At 39.3% G+C, this 20,296-nt stretch overlaps 2 protein-coding genes, 1 long non-coding RNA gene and 1 pseudogene across 4 annotated transcripts in view; 2 read left to right on the top strand and 2 right to left on the bottom strand.

Moving 5' to 3' along the window:
• LOC144659499 (phosphatidylcholine transfer protein-like) overlaps positions 1-1,839 on the bottom strand; it is a 24,476-nt gene extending 22,637 nt beyond the window's left edge. Inside the window, exons 1-3 of the mRNA XM_078519951.1 lie at positions 1,676-1,839; positions 813-930; positions 325-404 (exon numbers count right to left, since the gene is read on the bottom strand). Coding sequence (XP_078376077.1) covers positions 325-404; positions 813-930; positions 1,676-1,807 — 330 coding nt within the window. The 5' untranslated portion in view covers positions 1,808-1,839. The remainder of the gene's footprint in view (positions 1-324; positions 405-812; positions 931-1,675) is intronic.
• The window catches only part of LOC144659509 (uncharacterized), a 152,684-nt gene that overhangs the window by 117,753 nt on the left and 14,635 nt on the right, over positions 1-20,296 (bottom strand). The window lies entirely within an intron of this gene.
• On the top strand, positions 3,460-18,123 carry LOC144659483 (uncharacterized; annotated as a pseudogene). The gene is made up of 8 exons (XR_013571914.1): positions 3,460-3,970; positions 4,856-5,172; positions 12,200-12,450; positions 13,622-13,929; positions 15,924-16,051; positions 16,542-16,708; positions 16,994-17,136; positions 17,458-18,123. The product of XR_013571914.1 is annotated as an uncharacterized LOC144659483 (transcript).
• Positions 6,220-7,278, top strand: LOC144659492 (uncharacterized). Its single transcript, XM_078519946.1, has one exon. The coding sequence runs from the start codon at positions 6,235-6,237 to the stop codon at positions 7,276-7,278; it is 1,044 nt and encodes a 347-aa protein (XP_078376072.1). The 5' UTR covers positions 6,220-6,234.

Below are 20,296 nucleotides of genomic sequence, written 5' to 3'. Positions count from 1 at the left end.
AAATCTGTAGTTCAGTGCAGAATTCTGATTGTGAGGCTGCTGCTATCAAGTATGTAGGCTGTTGTAAGTACATGCCTTCCAGATAGGCTGGGATCAATCCAGTACTTTAGGTTCACAACTCATCGTTAATGACAAACCTGTGTAATTATAGCTGCAGGCCAACTCTAGATCTGACATGAAAATCCTGTATCTTAGGGCTTGGAATACATTACATAATTATGTTTCTCACACCAACAGAGCAGGTGGAATCATGAATTCTTCCAATTTCCACCACTAACCCATTATTTTTCCATTTAATTACAATATTTAAGCTTAAAAGGATACATCTCTGTTTGACATGGGCCAAGGATAATTCACATTCCAGTAGATACTTGGGATGCCTTCATCATCAAATTCATAAAGATCTATAAACATAAAACAAACAAAGTATTTTCAAGGTGCAACCTTTAGTGCCCTTAATTAGGAAATTACTAGCATGAAACACTGTAATGCACTTAGATTGTAAAGACATCTGTAGGGTAACCGAGAGTACAAAACAGCCATAGTTCTCTCTTAACATTACTTTAAGTTTACTTGTTGCCAATAAATGAGCCAGGCAAAATTCTGTCAAGGCACAAATAATTTTATATGCATCCATGGCAACTCTTCCCATGGCAGGTTTGCTACCTATCTCACAACTGGGCTTGTAGTTGACATCATTTTTTTTAAATCTGGCATCGACTGAGCTATATAGACGCTGCATGCTTGCTTGTTCCCATTTAAACTCAAAATAACCAAGCTAAGGGTGGATTTTGTTACAATGGGTAACTCACCCTTAACATACTCATCCCATTTCTTCCTGTATTCTAAGTCCATATAAACTTGTTTACACACAGCAGGACCAACGTCTTCAAGTGTTCCCATTATTTTGTATTCATATAATCCAGAAACCTGCGTAGGGCAACACGTTAGCACTCAGTATAACAGTCATAGTAAATATTCATTGTTTGCTATCATAAAGATCTATAAAATGACAAGAAATAAAGAAAGTAAACTGTTATAAGTCCAACAACGTCTACTGGACTTTTGTCCTAATGCAACATATATACAGTTGAATCCCCATAACTCGAACCCTTAATAACTCGAACCTCCCGCTAACTCAAACCTTTTTCCATTCCCAGCCAGGTCATGTTCTTACAAATCTTACCCTTAATAACTTGTACTCTAGATATCTCAAACCTCCTTCTTTGATTTCCCTTGAGTTGAAAGTTTCGAGTTGTCGCGATTCAACTGTATCTTATTATTAACCAAGGACAAAGGCCCTACTGGGAGAATAATGCCCTGGATCTCAGTTGGCAGTATGGATCAAGTGCTGTAAGGCTCTGTCGACACATAACAGACTAATGGCCAATATTCTCCAAAGACGGTTTCAAGCAAGCTTTGTTATAACAGATTTATTATTTGACTTTAAAACACAAAACGGTTACAGAGACTTTACCTGGTCCAATATTTTCTAATATTAGACCAGCAATAAAGCACCAAGATTCAACTGTCTTCATCTTGTAATAAAACAAACTAAGTTTCAATCAATCAATCAATCCGGCAATCAATCAGAATAACACTGTACCACAAGGAAAGAAAGATCTGTATATTGATAATTTGAATCACTTGTGTTGGTGTTTTATGTTCTACTGACCTCTTCATACTTTCTGTAGATTTTACACTGCACAGATTCCTTTACAGACTCAGTAAAGAACTCAAATCCATCCAGCTTTATGTTGTCAATTTCTTGACCAGCTTCTAAAAATTTCCCCTCGTCAAATCCCATTGAAATACTTTGATGCACTTTTTAAGTCACCTTCAGGTAGGATCACAGTCAATTCCGATTAAATAATCACCTAGCCTGGCTGTCACTGTTCTAATTCCAGCCTACATAAGTGTAAAATATTTTTGTTTAGTTTTATGCTTATACACTGCTTCTGATAATTAACATGCTGATACAACAGACTATATTCATATTCTCTGTATTGGACTGGAACTAGCTTCCAATGGAGGCTAATGCGGGAAATCTTTTCAAATGCAAATGACATGAAATTCTTTTCAATGATATTCTCCCGCATTAGCCTCTATTGCATGCTAGTTCCAGTCCAATACCAAGAATGCAAATATGGTCTATTCTAGCATGTCTCATAAACCCCTAAATTCCTCCAGAAGACATGCTTATCTCTAACTTTGTATTGAAAATTCCTCTCCCAGTTGCTGATTCTGAATATGATTTCATTTATTATCATGATCTTTCCAGAGGATTCATTTACTTGGTACTGCAGGTTTTTATTTCCTGTACAGTTAAACAAAAATTATTTCTTCCAGACTTTAAAAGTTTTAAGGATGGAAAAGAAAATGAAACAAATTAAGGCTAGACCCCCAGATATCTAGTCTGCTTTGCAGCCATTTTTTGGGATGTCATGCAACACTCAACCTAAAAACAGCTGCCAAGGGGACTCCAGATATTCTGACTTGTCAAAAAGTCCAAGATCGTTTGATAAAATAGAGCGGAGCTGAATGTAATGCATTACATTGAACTGTAATGCATTACAAATTGTATAAATTGCATTCTTCAACAAACAACTTCTTTCTAAACAGTTGCCAATATAGCATTAAAGAGGAGGTTAATTTACACAGCACTGTTTCTTACCTAAAGCAATGTTACCAGCCGAAATAAACTTTGACAAGAAATTTGTTTTGTATAATAAAGTTACAATGCACCTGTCACCCCAGCAAACCCTTCTCTGCACCTCTTCATGTCTTCTCCACCCCCTGACTCCCTGAATTTGCTCTTCAGCAGTGGTATGTCGTTGGGGACTCTCGACTCCCAGGGGAAAGTATGGTCCCAAGACAAAAAAAAAAGAGAAAAAAATAGCTCTACAACCGGTATTGAACATAACCGGCAACATAAACAAAACGTTATCCAACATACAAACAGCTGAAACGGTCGACGGCAGTACGAGCTTTAAAATACTGTTACATAAACTTAAATTACTTCTAATCGCTTAAATTACTTCTTATCGCACTAAAATAAATTAAAAAATTAAACTTACCAATCTGGGGCAAGCTTAAAATACCCCTAACCCTTACCTTATTTTCCGGTTCAAAAATATTAACAGTAGTTGTGAAGGCTTCCCGCTCAATCGCCTCAGACCCTTTGTGTTATTGCATGTGAACTAAGGAGAATCTGATTAACTATCTGCTGATACGTTGATTTACATCCAAATCTTCTGTGTTGAAAAGGGAGATGATGAATAATTTCGTAGCACAGTAGCTTTTTCTACTCAAATGCAAAATATTTTTTTATTTGTGAGTTAGCCTACTCGTTATTCTTGTATTAAACAGTCCCAACTAGTTTGATCTTAATGAATTTTCTCAACACGCGTTTATTGACACAAGGCATCATATCACGCCAGCTCCCGACTCAGGCCTCTTCGTCACCCTGGATATGGAATCATGCTTCTAAAAATGTGTTTGTCTGTGGATTGTTTGCAAATATTTCCCCGCTCCCGGGGAAATTCATCTCTCTTGACAGATTTTAAAATTGCTGTACAATTTGAATCAATATGTGGTTCTATCCGGCGGGAAAATTTTTGTTTTTCTTCGTCGTTCATTTTGTTGTCATCGAATGTCAACTTCCAAACCTTCAGCCTGGAGACGTAGCACCATCATTTGCTCTGCAAACGTTAGATGGCAGGATTGTTTACAAGAAAAGTAATACGAGTTCTAAAACGCCAACACACCCTGTGATATTTCACCAGTTTACGAGGCGTTCGGCATTTTTAGAGGCGTTGTGGACAAACGAGACTTCTCTTCAAGAGTTCATCGAGCACTCTCCAGGGAACACTCACTATGTGTTCATGTCATCTTCTGATTCTAGGTCTATGGAGGACGTGTTATGGTTGAGGAAACGTCTTCATAAAGCCATTGAGAAGTATTTCAAGGGGTGAGTGAAAAGTTGCTGGGCTGTTTCGCCACAAAGTCCACTTGGTCTGTTCATTTACAAGCACCTTGTTACCGTGATCCCATGGGGAGAAGGGTGAGGCAACTCTTTAGAAGGGGTAATATAGATGTTTTAAAAGCCCAACAGGTTGAGACTACCCCCATCCAAGAAATGAAAGCCTCCATTTGAGTATTAAGTCCTTGAGCACCTCAGTGTGACAAGGACCGATGATGATGATGATGATGATGATGATCATCATCATCATCATGACGATGACAATGATGATGATGAGCATGATGACAACAGCGATTGTGATAATGATGGTTATAATGATGTAATTTTTTTCTTGGTAAGGATCATGTTATGTGCACACTATCACAGTTTTGTTTCATAATAAGTCTCAGTAGGAACATGCAGACTCTGATTTGTTTATTAAAGGGACTTCCGTAATGATTCAATTTAGCGCCCTCCTTCCAAATAAGCGCCTCATGCGAACGTATTTTTGTCAAGAAGCGCCCCTATTCCAATAAGTGCCCCCAATAATTATTTTAATAAGATCCCCCATTCTAAATTAAATCTAATAAGTGGCCCTCTTCTAATAAGTGCTCCTATTCTTGTATGTGCCGCTATTCTAATAATCACAAGTGACGCAAGTGACACTGAAGTCATCGACATTGAATAGATAAGCTCATGAACATTCACCATACCGTACATGTATATATTTACTGCTTAAATGAACAATTCTTTTAAAAGTAATTGAACTTTCAACAATTTGTTACTGTAAGTTACAGTTTCTGTTATTGTTAGTTATTTTAATATTTATTAAAGTTTTGTTTTGAACATTTGGTTGTTAGAAATTTTGTTAACCAAGGCTTTTGTTTTTTATAGGAAAGCAAACCTGCTGCAACAGGATTTAGAAACAACTTGCCTGCAATATCACACAAGCAGTGGGCATAACAATAACTTAGTTCACAATGGGACTTTGGAAAAAGAACCCTTCTACAAACTGTCAGAACTCAGGAAGTACCATACACCTAGAAATAATAAATGCAGCAAAAATTGGGTTGAATCATGGAAGGATAGGCTTCATTTTGTCAGTCTGCCAGTGTATGATTTTGGAAACTGGATTCCTTATGCATCAATGCACTGGCCTTGTTTTGGTTCAGGTTGTGCGCTTGCTCAAGTAGTCATCAAGTCAAAAGAAGGTACTATGAACAAAATAATAAGTTAATATAGGACCTTTGCATATCAGTCTTAAAAAATTGTGGTGGTACCAAATGAATAACAGAAATGGAAGTTGCTTTTGTCAGTTTTGTGTGACGCTAACAGTGTGTGCTACAAACGTCGCATGCAACAATGTTGTACCACCTTTATGTAAATCTGCTCTTGATTCTACTAACATCTCTAAAATTTCACATTTCACACAATGCTGCATACTATACACTGGGTGCACATTACACCATTTCTCAAGGATCTCCCTCAGAGTCGGTACATAATTATACATGTATAATTATACTTAATGACTGGTCCAGAGGGACAAAGGTAGTTAATTTTGTTTCCCTTGAATCTCATTGTTTTCTGAGTCAGAGCGAAGGGAAACATTGAAATTCAAGGGAAATAAAAAAAAATTAACTCGCTTTACGGACAAAGTCCACTGGAGTTCTTTATTCTGGATTGATGGTTCTGAGCATAAAGCCACTAGAGATCTCCCTGTGACCAGGTTCACAAAAACGTGACATTGCATTTTTAGTATAAATTTAGAATTACAGATTGGTAGAAACTATTTCCTTTCTTCACCAAATCAACCCACATAATCTAACCACACAGGATTTACATCATGAATTTCCTATATGTCACACCACCACACCTTGTATTAGAATCATAAGAATTTCCTTCTATTGTTTGTTTCCTTATAAAAGAAGTGCAGTTAGTTAGTTTAATTCAGTAGTTCAAAGTGTTCAAGACCTACACTTACAAGCTGAGGACCCCTTGGTCAAGTACAGTACTATTCCTTGTGACCTAAGTCAGTGATTTATTTCACTCAGGATTTTGTTTGCAATCACCCTTTTTTTCTTTTTGTAATCTGTATTCCTGCATAAATAAATTTTATTGTGGCTATAAGTCTGATTCGTTGTTCACTAACAACACCAGAACCTGCCTCGGTCACATTTGGCGCTGCGAGCAGGATACAAAAAGAAACCAATTTAAAAAAATCAGCAATTTTAAAAAAAGGGTGGTTGCAATAACAGCACAAGGACCAAATCACCATGACTACAGAGGAGTTATCAACCAAAGTAGATGAGTTGACCAAGATGTACAAAGAGGCAATGGAAGAACTAAAGGCCCTGAAGGAATCTACCAACCTGACTCAAGTGTCATCCTCAGAACCAGCAACAGGAAGTGGCACAAAGCAGAAACAAATTGTTGTCTTTCCCTGGGACAAGAAGATTAAGAACTTCACTGGGAAAAAGACAGAAGGCAACCAACCAGTTGAAGACTTTATAGAAGAACTCAGGACAACCTTCGAAGCAAGAGAAATGACCTCACCCGAGAAAGTGGACTTCATAATGTCTCACCTGGATGGACCAGCTAAAGAAGAGATACGAATGTACAGCAAGAAGGAGCGAAGCAACCCAGACTTTCTTCTAGATGTTCTGGCACAAGCATTTGGAGAGAAAAGGTCCAGCTCCCAACTCCTGAAGATGTTCTATGAGCGCAAGCAGAAAGAAAACGAAACACTTCGAGGGTACTCGTACAGCTTGAATGAACTACTCAAGCGCGCCACTAAAGCAGATCCGAAGGCAGTCCCCGACCCAGAGAAGACTCTACGGGACCAATTTGCAGACAATGTGAGGGATCCCTTTCTTAGGAAGGAACTGAAGAAGTTCATCAGAGAGCGTCAACCCCCATTCTTAGATTTGAGGGAGGAAGCATTACGTTGGTCAGAAGAGGAGGAAAGACCACAGCGTACCATGCCCAGGCCCCAATCATCACAGGAAGTAGCGGCTGACATCCCAGATGAGAGTTCTCAGTGTAGTGCTAGCTCCACCGCCACCCCCATGGATAAGGTATTGGAGGTCCTGCTCAAGCAGCAGAAGTCCCTAGAAGAACTGACGAGTTCGATTAGAGATATCAAGCAGCCAAGGACCCATATTCCGCCCAAGGAATGGAGTGGACGGCGCCCTGATATTGTTTGTTTCAATTGCAACAAGAAGGGACACATTGCCAGAAACTGCCAGGTGAATAATGACCGTTTTGTCAGGAGAGGACCACCACAAGGTAGACAGCGCCCTGACAAGTCGTCAAACTAACCCCCTCTGCCACAAGGAGCCAAGTGACAGCAGGGGACAACAATGGCTCAAATATGGATATGTCAAGAATGTACGAGAAAGCAGTTGGAGAGTGCCCAGTGACCTCAGTACGACTGGGTGGAGTAGACGTACCTTGCCTCTTGGACTCAGGATCTGAAGTATCCACAATCACAGAAGAGTTTTTCAATGAACACTTTCGCCCTCAAGGAAAAACACTTTTACCTACCGGCGATTGGTTAAGATTAACAGCAGCAAATGGACTGGAGATTCCATATGTCGGATACGTAGAACTGGACGTTGAAGCCTTGGGAGTCATGATCCCACAAAGAGGAATTTTAGTTGTTAAGAGTCCAGCGAGTGAAGAGGCCAGGCAACGTAAGAAGATAACCCCTGGATTAATTGGAATGAACATTATTTCCCAATTGCAAGAAACTTACAAAAATGGAAAAACGGAAATTTCCCCCGAATGGAGTTAAGTACTGAAGATTGTTTCCTGTGCCAAACCTATTTCAGTACGTGGTTTTGCGAAAGTAGCCGGCAAGTCCCAGGTTAGAATTCCAGCCGGATCTGTTTCTGTAGTCCGAATAACTGGATGGCATGGACCCCAAACGAGCAACACAGCTGCGCTTGTGGAGCCATTAAGTGGACAAACTCCGGGAAACTTGATTGTCATAAATACAGTTACCTGTGTAGTTAATGGACAACTTCATGTAAGAGTCGCAAACATTACTGGTGAAGACGTCTGGCTTCAACCCCATACAAGAATAGGAGTACTACATGAGATTAATGATGTTATGGATACTAAAAACACTGTTGACTTCAAGAGAGTTTCAATTAATGAAGAGATGGTGTTTGTCAGAGAATCCACAACAGAACAAGAGCGAACACAGCCCTCAGCCTGTCCAATTGATCTGTCAGCTGTAGAGTGTACACCTGAGCAAAGAGAGAAGCTTGAGACTCTGTTCCAGAAACATGCAAGTGTCTTTACAGAGAATGAGAATGACCTTGGATACACAGAAACAGTCAAGCACAAGATCCCGACTATTGACCAAGTACCAGTTGCACAGCCTTACAGAAGAATCCCACCAAACCAGTTTCAAGAGGCAAAGGACCATATACGAAAGCTCCTGGATGGTGGCATTATTCGAGAAAGCCATAGTCCTTACGCCGCACCTATTGTGCTTGTCAGAAAAAAGGATGGATCCCTGAGGCTATGCGTTGATTACAGACGTCTTAACACCAAGACAGTAAGAGACCAGTTCCCTTTACCACGAATTGAAGAGTCTATTGATGCTATTGGAGGTGCAAAATGGTTTTCAACGATGGACCTCGCAAGTGGGTTCAACCAGGTTGCCATGGACGAGGAAGACAGGCACAAGACCGCCTTCACTACGCCGTTCGGAATCTTTGAGTACAACAGAATGCCAATGGGCTTGACCAACAGTCCCGGGACCTTTCAGAGGCTTATGCAAACCTGTTTGAACGATTACATCTTTCAAATACTGCTCGTGTACCTTGACGACATCATTGTGTATTCCAATACCTTTGATGAGCACATTGAGAGACTTGACAGAGTCTTTACAAGACTCCGAGAACATGGATTAAAACTCAAACCAGGAAAGTGTCACTTCCTTCAACGTAAAGTCACGTACGTTGGCCATCAGATCTCTTCTGATGGTATCACGACAGACCCTGAGAAGACTCTTGCTGTGTCAGAATGGAAACTGCCAACAACTGTTAAAGAACTGAGATCATTCCTTGGATTCTGCAGTTACTATCGCAGATTTGTCAAAGACTTTGCAAGGATTGCCGGACCATTACACCAACTAGTTAACAACTGCCTGCATGAGCTGAAAGTGGAAAAGAAGCTTAAAGTCCCATTTGTGAAGAGGTGGAATTCAGAATGTCAAACCGCATTTGATGCATTGAAGATGAAATTGACCCATCCTCCAGTACTTGGATTTGCAGACTACAGCAAGCCATTTATCGTAGAAACAGATGCCAGTCATGTAGGACTTGGAGCAGTCTTATCACAAGATCAGGATGGCCAGCGCAAAGTCATTGCTTATGCCAGTAGAAGATTGAGACCAAGTGAAAAGAACCCAAGAAATTACAGCTCCATGAAGCTTGAACTGTTAGCATTGAAGTGGGCAGTAACTGAGAAATTCAGAACCTATCTCCTTGGTTCTAAATTTGAAGTTTTCACCGACAACAACCCGTTGAAGTACTTACAGACCACTGCCAAGCTTGGTGCCTTGGAACAGCGATGGGCAGCTCAGTTGGCCTTATTTGACTTCTCAATCAGCTACAGAAGTGGACGATCTAATGCAAATGCTGATGCTTTATCACGCCAGCCTCATGAATCAGTGACACCTGAGGTAGAAGATTCAAAGGAAGATGAATTACTACACATCGAGTCTATAGTTACCCTAGCAACTCCTGTACCACCTGACCTGAGCCATGCTATTGTGAAGACGCATATCCCAATTGAAGTAAGACGAATGGCAGCACACGAATCAGACCATGATTTACCAGCAACTGACCAGTCAACTAACGATGCCAATAAGAAACCAACAACAGACGAGCCAGTAATTGCCACTACATCATTCCCCACTCACACGAAGGAAGAACTTATCAACATGCAGAAGGCTGATCCTACAATTAAAGAATTTCTTAAGTTCTGGGAGAGAGATAAGAAACCTACCTTTGCAGAAAGAAAGCAGCTTTCCCACCAGTGTGTCACCCTGTTACGACAGTGGGATAGAATCACCAGAGAACAAGGCCTAATGTACAGAATTGTTCACGATCCCAAACTTGGAGAACTGAAACAGGTTCTGTTACCAGCCACTCTGAAGAACAAAGTTATCACTAGCCTGCATGATAATATGGGACATCAAGGATTAGAAAGAAGCCTTCAGCTGATCCGTGAACGATGTTATTGGCCTAGAATGTACTCAGATGTAGAGAGTTGGATCAAGAACTGTGAAAGATGTACCTTATCAAGGATGCCAAACCCCAGGATCCGACCACACATGGGAAATCTATTAGCAACTAAACCACTTGAAATACTAGCAATAGATTTCACAGTCCTTGAGCCAGCAACTGATGGGAGAGAGAATGTTCTTGTAATGACGGATGTCTTCACAAAATTTACTTGTGCAGTCCCAACAAGAGACCAGAAAGCTACTACAACAGCTAAAGTCTTAGTGAAAGAATGGTTCTTCAGGTACGGAATTCCTGTTAGAATTCACTCGGATCAAGGAAGAAATTTTGAAGGTGAAGTTATTGCAGAACTTTGCAGACTCTATGGGATCAAGAAATCTCGTACTACACCTTATCACCCCCAAGGTAATGCACAATGTGAGCGGTTTAACAGAACGATGCATGATCTGCTAAGAACCCTCCCTCCATCTAAGAAGCGCAAGTGGCCAGAACACCTACCAGAGTTATTGTATGTTTACAATGCCACGCCACATTCATTGACAACGTACAGCCCCCATTATCTAATGTTTGGAAGAGAAGCTCGACTTCCAATTGATTTACTCCTTGGAGAGGATGAAGATGTTGACGACAGTCCAATTGATTGGTTAGCAGCTCATCAGACGAGGTTGAGAGATGCTTACCAAAGAGCAGGGGAGCATCTCCAGCTCCAAGCTGAGAAGCGACGAGAACACCACAATGAGAAAGAGTATGATATCCCGATCCAGAAAGGTCAGATAGTATACCTAAGAAACCATGTACGTGGACGTAACAAGATACAAGATGCTTGGGATTCTACCCCACATAAAGTTGTTGATGTTCCAGCAGACCTTTACGGTTCAGTTTACACAGTGGAACCTGTCAGTGCCCCTGGCCAGACCAAGAAGGTGCACAGAAGCAATCTAAGATTGAGTACGAACAATCCACACATGGAACAGAAGGACCCAGTACCCAAACCTGTGAGTAAATCTAAATCCCTATATCCTAGCAATGCAGCTGTTGAGGAGGATGATTCAGATGAGGAGCTTGTGTTAATTCTACCCAAAGAATGCACAGAGACAGCCCCAATACCTCCTGATGGACCAGAGCCTACAGTCCAAACCAATGCAGACCCAGAATGCCCAGAGGAGAGAGTACCTACTGTCCAAAATGATACAGAGCCGTTACCTTCAGCAGAAGTCCCCGTTCCAGAAACTATACCTATACCACCGAGACGAACAAAGAGGAAAACAGCTGGAAAACACAAGAACAAGTTTAAGGAACCAAAAACTGCAGTAACAAGTTCCATAACTATTACAGTCAATGAACTTTCAATATATTTAGTAATATCAACTTTATTAATTTTGTATGGACTATATATTTAGAATTTAGTAATTATTAACCATTAGTACACATGTCGTGGACGACAGTGTTAAGCAGGGGAGTGTGTGACCAGGTTCACAAAAACGTGACATTGCATTTTTAGTATAAATTTAGAATTACAGATTGGTAGAAACTATTTCCTTTCTTCACCAAATCAACCCACATAATCTAACCACACAGGATTTACATCATGAATTTCCTATATGTCACACCACCACACCTTGTATTAGAATCATAAGAATTTCCTTCTATTGTTTGTTTCCTTATAAAAGAAGTGCAGTTAGTTAGTTTAATTCAGTAGTTCAAAGTGTTCAAGACCTACACTTACAAGCTGAGGACCCCTTGGTCAAGTACAGTACTATTCCTTGTGACCTAAGTCAGTGATTTATTTCACTCAGGATTTTGTTTGCAATCACCCTTTTTTTCTTTTTGTAATCTGTATTCCTGCATAAATAAATTTTATTGTGGCTATAAGTCTGATTCGTTGTTCACTAACAACACCAGAACCTGCCTCGGTCACATCCCCACTGTGGGCGTAGTAACTTAGAATTGAAGAAGCTTGTAACATGTTCTTTTTCAGGTGAAGTTGTTCTAGTAGCACAGAGATTGGATGCAAGATATGACTGGCTGCCATCACCGCATAATCTGATTCATAAGCATACTCGCTTTCATGTTGCTTACTATGGAAATGCTTGCCGCTTTAAACCAGAGTGGGATAAAAGAAGTCAGAATAATGATGATGCCAAGACACATAAAACAACCAAGAAAAAAGTCAGTGAAGGACGCATTGCACTAGTGTCTCCTGGTGGAGACTGTTCCTTGTTTACTAAGGTAACTGGAATTACATCTTCCACATTCACACATTTAAGGCACAAAATGTAAAATTCGTACTGTTTTATATTCTTCATGGCATATTGCAGATACAAGTGAGTTAGCTGGGTTTTGAGTTACCGTATTTTCTCAAAAAAGCGCCGCCCTCGAATAAGCCCCGCATTTGGGACAAAACAATTAATAAGCACCGCCCCGGCGCTTATTCGAGAAATTCTGTAAAACTAAAAACAACGCTACAAAGCAGTTCTAAAACAAACTTGGACATTTCCTTCCATCAAAAGCGATGTATTGCAGTTCAAATTGATTGTTCTACCGCTCACCCATTAGTTTTGTATCCAAAATTCTTACAATATGTAGATCTGTAAGTGTTGTGAAGGCCACGAACTTTGCCAGGACAGCTAGTGCCACTTCTCTTTTCAGAAAGAGATGAATACTGACAATTTAAAGATGCTATTTTCAATTACTGTAAAAGAAAAAATTCATTGTGGTGCCCAAATTTTAAATAAGCGCCACCCTCGATTAAGTGCCGCACTTGAGGCGCGAAATATTTAATTAGTGCTACGGCACTTATTCGAGTAAATACGGTATTAGGGTCGATTAAATATTTTATTTCAAATTTGCCAAGTTGATAATTGATGGTTTTTCAGCATTTCAGTATACAGGTAAGTGCAAATAAAATTATCTCAGCAGAAACTGATTACACATTGTTATGATAACACAGTCCTGTGAATGTATGTTTGACTCATAAAATTGGGAAATGACTGTCAAATATGAAATATGTGATCTGTTCTTTGCACTAATTAAAATCTACATCTGTAGTTGTTACACGACAAGGAAAGGTAATGGGATAAATCATATTTCAATGAGCATCCGTTGTGAGTTGCAAGAACTGGACGGAATTCGAGTTATCGGGATAAATTTGACCCAAATTTTGATTGAGGGAAACAAAATTTTATTCTGAGTTAGCGGGGATTTTGAGTTATCCGAGTTTGAGTTAACAGAGTGAAAATGACTGAAAAGTGGGGTCAAATCCAATGGAAATGGGACTTGCTTTGAGTTAGCGAGGGAGTTGAAGTTATCTAAGATCGAGTTACAGAGGTTCTACTGTAGTTTGTTGGACTCCACTAAAGGGTCTGATCTTGTTATCTTCTAAACTACTCTCTCTCAACAGATCTATCACATGAACAAGGCAGGAATCAATGCAGTTCTTATATATTCTGAAGAAGATGAGCCAATCAAAGAACTGACGTGTGGCCATCATCACTGCTTCACACCTCTTCACATATCAGCGTCCATGATTTCACACAAAGATGGCCTGCACATCAAACACTTGTTGCTTGCTAAAATGAAGCTCTATGTTTCTTATCAGTTTACTCCTCAAGAAAATTATTTTCTGGCTATTGATGGCCAGGGAAAACTAGCTGAAGTAGGCTTGTTTCTCTTCCCATCCTTAAAGTTTATGGCCTATGAGGCAAAATGGTGAGTCTTTCTTCATTTTGTTGCACTGTATTATCGTCACATAATTAATATTTCACTTTGTGATCGATGTACAAATGTATGTTTAACTTGTGCATGATGAAAATATGTACAGCCTGTTTGTCTCCCTGGGAACTGCTCATGAATTATTTTCGACGAATTGCTCATTCAAAACACTGTAGAAATGAAAGGAGATGGTTTGCTGTTTTTTGGATATCCCTTTTCGTTCATTGTTTGCTCGACATTTAAGATGCATGGTTATTAATGTAGGGAATGAGTGCATCTATTACCGTGTATCAGCTTATTTACAAGCTACATGTACTATATAAATAAACAATTTATTGTAAATAACCAGCTTGTTTGGTCTGTTTTGGGAAATATTTTTTCTTGTTCATTTTTTGCAAATTTAAAGTGCACTTTGCCTGGGGCTTATTGGTCCCTTAACTTGGAAAGAATTAATATGTTAAGTACTATTTCAAAAACGAGTGCGAGTGTTTCATCACGATTTCCAAACACGAGAAAACAGATGAAAGCACGAGGCCGCTTCGGCCGAGTGCTGATCTGTTTTCGAGTGTTTGGAAATCGTGATGAAACACGATGCACGAGTTTTTGAAATGACTTCTCTAAAGAAACAATACAAAATTATGCAGTGTCGTATTTTTTCCCATTTTTCTTTAAAATGCCTTGTATGTGTGATTTGTTGTATTCAGTCGGCATTCATTGTATTTGTGAGCTTTTGTTTTTAATTATCCAATAGTTTCGCGTTGCACCAAATTTGTATTCTAAAAGCGTTGTGAACTTGAAGGGATTTACATATTGTTTTTGCCATGGCCGAAGGAAGGTTTCGCTCCCCGAAAACAATCGAGGAAGAAGAACTTTGCGTAGAGAGAGCAGTACCGAAGTCTACCAGATATAAAAATAAGTGGGCAATAGGGATTTTTGAGGATTGGCAACGAGTGCGAAGTGTCAATGTTCCAATACTCGAGGTTGGTGGAGTTTTTAAAGAGTATGAATTGCACAAAGTTCAGCCGCTTACGTTAAGCCGCTAAGCCGTTAAGCCGTTAAGTTCAGCCGCTTACGCCGCGTACGCCGCTTAAGTTTCTCAGAATGTGGATATGGATACTATGCCAGTCTGTTTTGGCGACTTTAAGAAATGTACTGTAAACTTTAATTTCAAATGACTTAGGCTTGTCAGTTTGTAATTTGAAATGTTTTTCCTGGTCATTGTTTATTAAAAATTAATGATTCATGTAAAGCTGTGTTTGAGTAATATATGAATATGCAGATTAAGAACAATTTTTTCACTAGTGATGAAAACGTGATGAAACACTAGTGATTTTCAACTGGTGTTTCATTGAGTTTCCAACTCATCCACCTGACCCGAATGGGGCGCTCTGGTTGGCTTATAACGTCATGAATTATTAATGAGTTTGAGAAGCTGTATTAACAAATTGGGAAAACTGAGGTGTTGACTAGTACTAAACCGATCTCATAAATATGAAGTTACAGTTAGAGCAATTTATATTATTTGTTATCACCAATTAAGTACATTGAGCCTCTCTATGGGTACCCATGGTCTTCGTTTTCTTTGCAATGTTTTTTTGCAAATATTCGTTTTTTCAAAGCAGACCTTCGCTTTATCTTCATCCGTTTTGTTTTTGTGAAATATGGCCAAATGCCAACATTCAGAAATTACAAATTTTTTTTTACTGTTTACGAATTTTTACAGTTCTATATCGGAGTGTTCAAGTTGATCAAACAAATTTTAGTCAATTTCAGATCTTCGCTTCAATCTTGAGATCTTTGTTTTTTCCACGGTGATCTTCACGACTTCGATTTCTTCAGAAATATCCATAGAGAGGCTCTACATTCATGGGTTCCTGTATGATCATGTTGCCGAGGGCCTATTCACGTGTTTATAACTTGCACCTAGAGACCAATCCACCTCCATGCTGTTTTCTTCATTACTCATTTAACTTCACGTTTTTCATCCCAAGGTTTAACTACAAAACAGATCTAATTCACAACTTGACTGGCAGTGCAAGGATAATTCACGTGTTTAACCACACTTTGATGAAAGGAGAGGCTGGCGCAGTTCAAACTGTCCGTCTTCCACCCCTTGAAGGTCAGTACATGTCTCTTTAAGAACATGTCAGGGGCTGCAAAGGAAAGTTAAGTTAGGAGGTGATGTACATGAATCAAATCGCACATAAATGATTGTTTGAACTGTGGATATAATGTGATACATGTATTATAAAGAAATGATCCTCGCAGTTAAGCAATTTAATCGGTAATTGTGAAGAACAGCTCCCGCTAACCGACTGTCGACTGACAGGCGGCCGACAGTCGGTTAACGGGAGCTGTTCTTCACAATTACCATTTAATCAGTGGCTAAAAAGTTTGAAAAAAAATTTGGGCTTCAGCAGTAGTATTTGCACCTACGTGTGTGTGAACTTAAATAACTGTGTAACCAGTGGGAAGTTTTACCAACTGAATTGTGAGCTGCAAACACTGTGTGCAGGTCATATGCGAGGGAAGGCATCCGTGTAATTATGTATGTTCTCATGTTTACAAGAATAATGTTTAAGAATAATGTTTCCATTTCATGTTTGTAGAGTTGCAGTTGTACAGAAATGTTGAACTGGACGTCCTTGCACTGCCCTGGTAAAAGCGATTACTCTTGTCCTCACTGGGATCATCTTGTCCACTTGACTGTCTGCTGTGACAAAAAAAGTCCACTCTGTGGGGAGGAGTTGGGCCGCTGGATAACACCATATAGGAGGTGAAATATCCAATAAGGAATACCCTCATTTCCAGGTTCTTTCTATCCCATGCTCCTTTCACCGACTTTGCATGGCCTTTAGATGTTTGGTGACGATGATGACGATGATGATTGTTTAATTTTAACAAATTAAAATTTCTTTAGAGTCTGCCTCGTTTTGCTATACTAAATAAAAATTTTGAGAAGCTGAGATGCCCCCAATAATAAAAAAATGATGATGATGATGATGATGAATAAATAATAAATATATAACTAAAACACTTCATGATGTTTGTTATTCTGCAGGTCTGTTGGACGTTGGTTGACAAACATTACACCTCTGTTACCTCTCTTTACATCTCAGTCTTGTACTTTACGAATGAAACATCCTTCATGGGAGAGAGCGTGGAAACCTTCCCTTGATATCAGACTTTCAGATCACGTCAAATGTAAGTACAACACAACAAAACTAAATCTAAGATAACAGTAATTCCAAACTCAAAATATCCCAGTGAAATACTATGATCCTTACACGTATTTCTCAAATGTTGTTCTGCGTAAAAAATTCGCTATATCCAAGTTGCATAGCACTGAATCTAACAAACAAACTGCGATAAATGGCCACACACTTATGTTTCATTTACAGACTCAAGTTGTAAAAGTCAGAAGCATATATATAATTTACCTGCGTTTTAATTTGACTTTGGAGGCGTGTTTGGGTGAAAAGTATTGTAATTCTTCTGTATTCTAATACATTTTTTAAACTTCAGTTTCAACACATACATACAGCGGAAGGCGGGAAGATCAGTACAATGTTCCTTACAAGATTATCAAGTTATTCAGGGGTGGTAAATTTGACAAGAACTACAACAAGAAACATCGCACGCACATATTCAGAATTCCGCCAGAGACATCACAAGTTAAACTTGTAGCCACGATCAGCGGCCACGGCAGTGACAATAATGGCTGTGCAGAGTTTTGTGTCACATCGCACCACTTCATTGTTAATGGACATTCAAATGTAAAAGTGTTTAAAAATGCTGCTACTGCTATGGGCTGTGCGAATAGAGTCGGCGATGGCGCTGTTCCAAATGAACACGGCACATGGCTGTACGGCAGGGACGGCTGGTGCTGTGGAATGGACGTGGTGCCATGGGTAAAGGATATCACAAAGCAAGTTCGTGTTGGAGAGTACTATATTAATAAAGTCAGGTACTTTGGTTGGTTTAATGGCTCCGATCCCCACCCCACACGGGATCCTGGTAATATAGTTATGAGGTCGTATTTGGTGTATTACAAGTCAGTAGAGGATCAGTTTTCTGATGAAGTGTGACTGGAACTCATTGTCGTTAGCATTTATTACAAGTTTACAATGTACATTTACAGTATGTTTGAAATATTTCAATTTGCCCAATAAAGATTATATGTAGTTACTACTTTTGCAACATATTTAAAATGTGTTCTAAGTTCACGTGTACTCATAATTGGGGGGGGGGGGGGGGGAGGGGGTGACTGTTCTACGTAAAAGTTGGTACGTTTCTACAGGTCCACGTTTTCATTCTAAACTACACGCTTCTACAACTCTACGTTTTCATACTAAACTTTACACTTCTACGGCTGTACGTTTGTATTCTAAACTCTACCCGTTCACAACTCTGCGTTTTCATTTTTATCTTTACGTTTCTACGGCTCTACGTTTTTATTCTAAACTTTAAGCCTTCACGGCTCTACGTTTTCATTCCAAACTCTATTCTTTTACGGCCCCACGTTTTCATTCTAAATTGCACGCTTCTACAACTCTACGTTTTCATTCTAAACTCCACGCTTCTTCGGCTCTACGTTTTCATTCTTATCTCTACGTTTCTACGGCTCTACGTTTTTCATTCTAAGCTCTACCCTTTCACATCTCTGCGTTTTCATTCTTATCTCTACGTTTCTACGTATACGGCTGAACGTTTTTATTCTAAACTTTAAGCCTTCGCGGCTCTACGTTTTCATTCTAAACTCGACGCTTCTACGGCTCTACGTTTTCATTCTAAACTGTACGCTTCTACGGCTCTACGTTTTCATTCTAAACTCGACGCTTCTACGGCTCTACGTTTTCATTCTAAACTGTACGCTTCTACGGCTCTACGTTTTCATTCTAAACTCGACGCTTCTACGGCTCTACGTTTTCATTCTAAACTGTACGCTTCTACGGCTCTACGTTTTCATTCTAAACTCGACGCTTCTACGGCTCTACGTTTTCATTCTAAACTGTACGCTTCTACGGCTCTACGTTTTCATTCTAAACTCCACGCTTCTACGGCTCTACGTTTTCATTTTAAACTCCACGCTTCTACGGCTCTACGTTTTCATTCTAAACTCTACACTTCCACAACTCTGCGTTTTCATTCTTATCTCTACGTTTCTACGGCTCTACGTTTTCATTGTTAACGGTTTGATATAACGGCTCTACCTTTCCATTCTTAACTCTACGCTTCTACGACTCCAAGTTTGTATTCTAAACTGTATGCTTCTACGGCTCTAAGTTTTCTTTCTAAACTCCACGCTGATGCGGGTCTACATTTTCATTCCAAACTGTTCGCTTCTATTTCTCTCTGTTTTCATTTTGTTGTACCTTGTTAGGGTTTGATACAAATGAAAATTAGTTTTGCCCGTTCTTAAACCTTGTTGCTTTCATTGCCAGATAAGTTCGTTTTATCTTCCATAACAAGAAAACGTAGAGCCGTAGAAAACTGAAGTAGTGTTCGTTTTAAGTAGAGTTTAGAATGAAAACGTATAAATAGAAGCGTGTAGTTAACGTAGACTAGAAGAAGAAGAAGAAGAAGAAGAAGAAGAAGAAGAAGAAGAAGAAGAAGAAGAAGAAGAAGCGTTCGATTTGAAATGAAAACGTAGAAGCGTAGAGTTAAGAACCAAAGTTTAAAAAAATCAGAAACAATGAAAGAAACCCTGTAAAAGTTAGTTTTACAGGTTTGGAAGGAAATCAAGCGTCCATAAAATAAAGATGGCGATTCGATACATGTTGCTGGTAAAGTTGTCATTTGCAGAGGCAGACAAGTTTTGAAACCAAACGCACCCTTATGACTAAAACAAATGATCAAGAACTCAATACACTCAGTTGAGACGTTAATATTTTATTCCACATATTTTATTTTGATTCATTACATTTGACCTCACTTTTGAATCAACGCTTTGTGAAAGTATGTGAAGATCTGAAACAACAGACAGAAAAAAAGAGTTATAATTCAAATTATATACGATTTTTCAGTTTCTTTTAACTCTAATATGAATGCGCGTTGGATACGACTCTTTTTGAAGGACCTAACGAAACCAGACGGCGACGGCAACATGTTTAATAAGCAGTACAATAGCTTAGCACGTGAGTTACTTCTCTTTAGTATCCATATTGGTACTTTTCTTAATCGTCCTCTGCAAAACAACAACGTGCACGTGGAATGACTAAATCCTGCGTTGTCTGGAAAACGTGAACCACGACGGCGAATTTTCCATGCTTCTAGTATAAATTTAATACTGTGCTTATTATTTAGCTAGAGATTAGTTCTGACACATATGAACGTACTAAATAAATTAGGATTGTCGTCGGTG

Source organism: Oculina patagonica, chromosome 7 (genome assembly GCF_052425735.1).
Source record: "Oculina patagonica isolate OP01 chromosome 7, crgOcupat, whole genome shotgun sequence".
NCBI lineage: Eukaryota > Metazoa > Cnidaria > Anthozoa > Scleractinia > Oculinidae > Oculina > Oculina patagonica.
Note: the sequence above shows the minus strand (reverse complement) of the source record. Positions and strands in the feature narration are given on the sequence as shown.

Coding starts and splice junctions, on each gene's coding strand:
- LOC144659492 (XM_078519946.1), top strand. CDS start 6,235: ATGACTACAGAGGAGTTATCAACCAAAGTAGATGAGTTGACCAAGATG.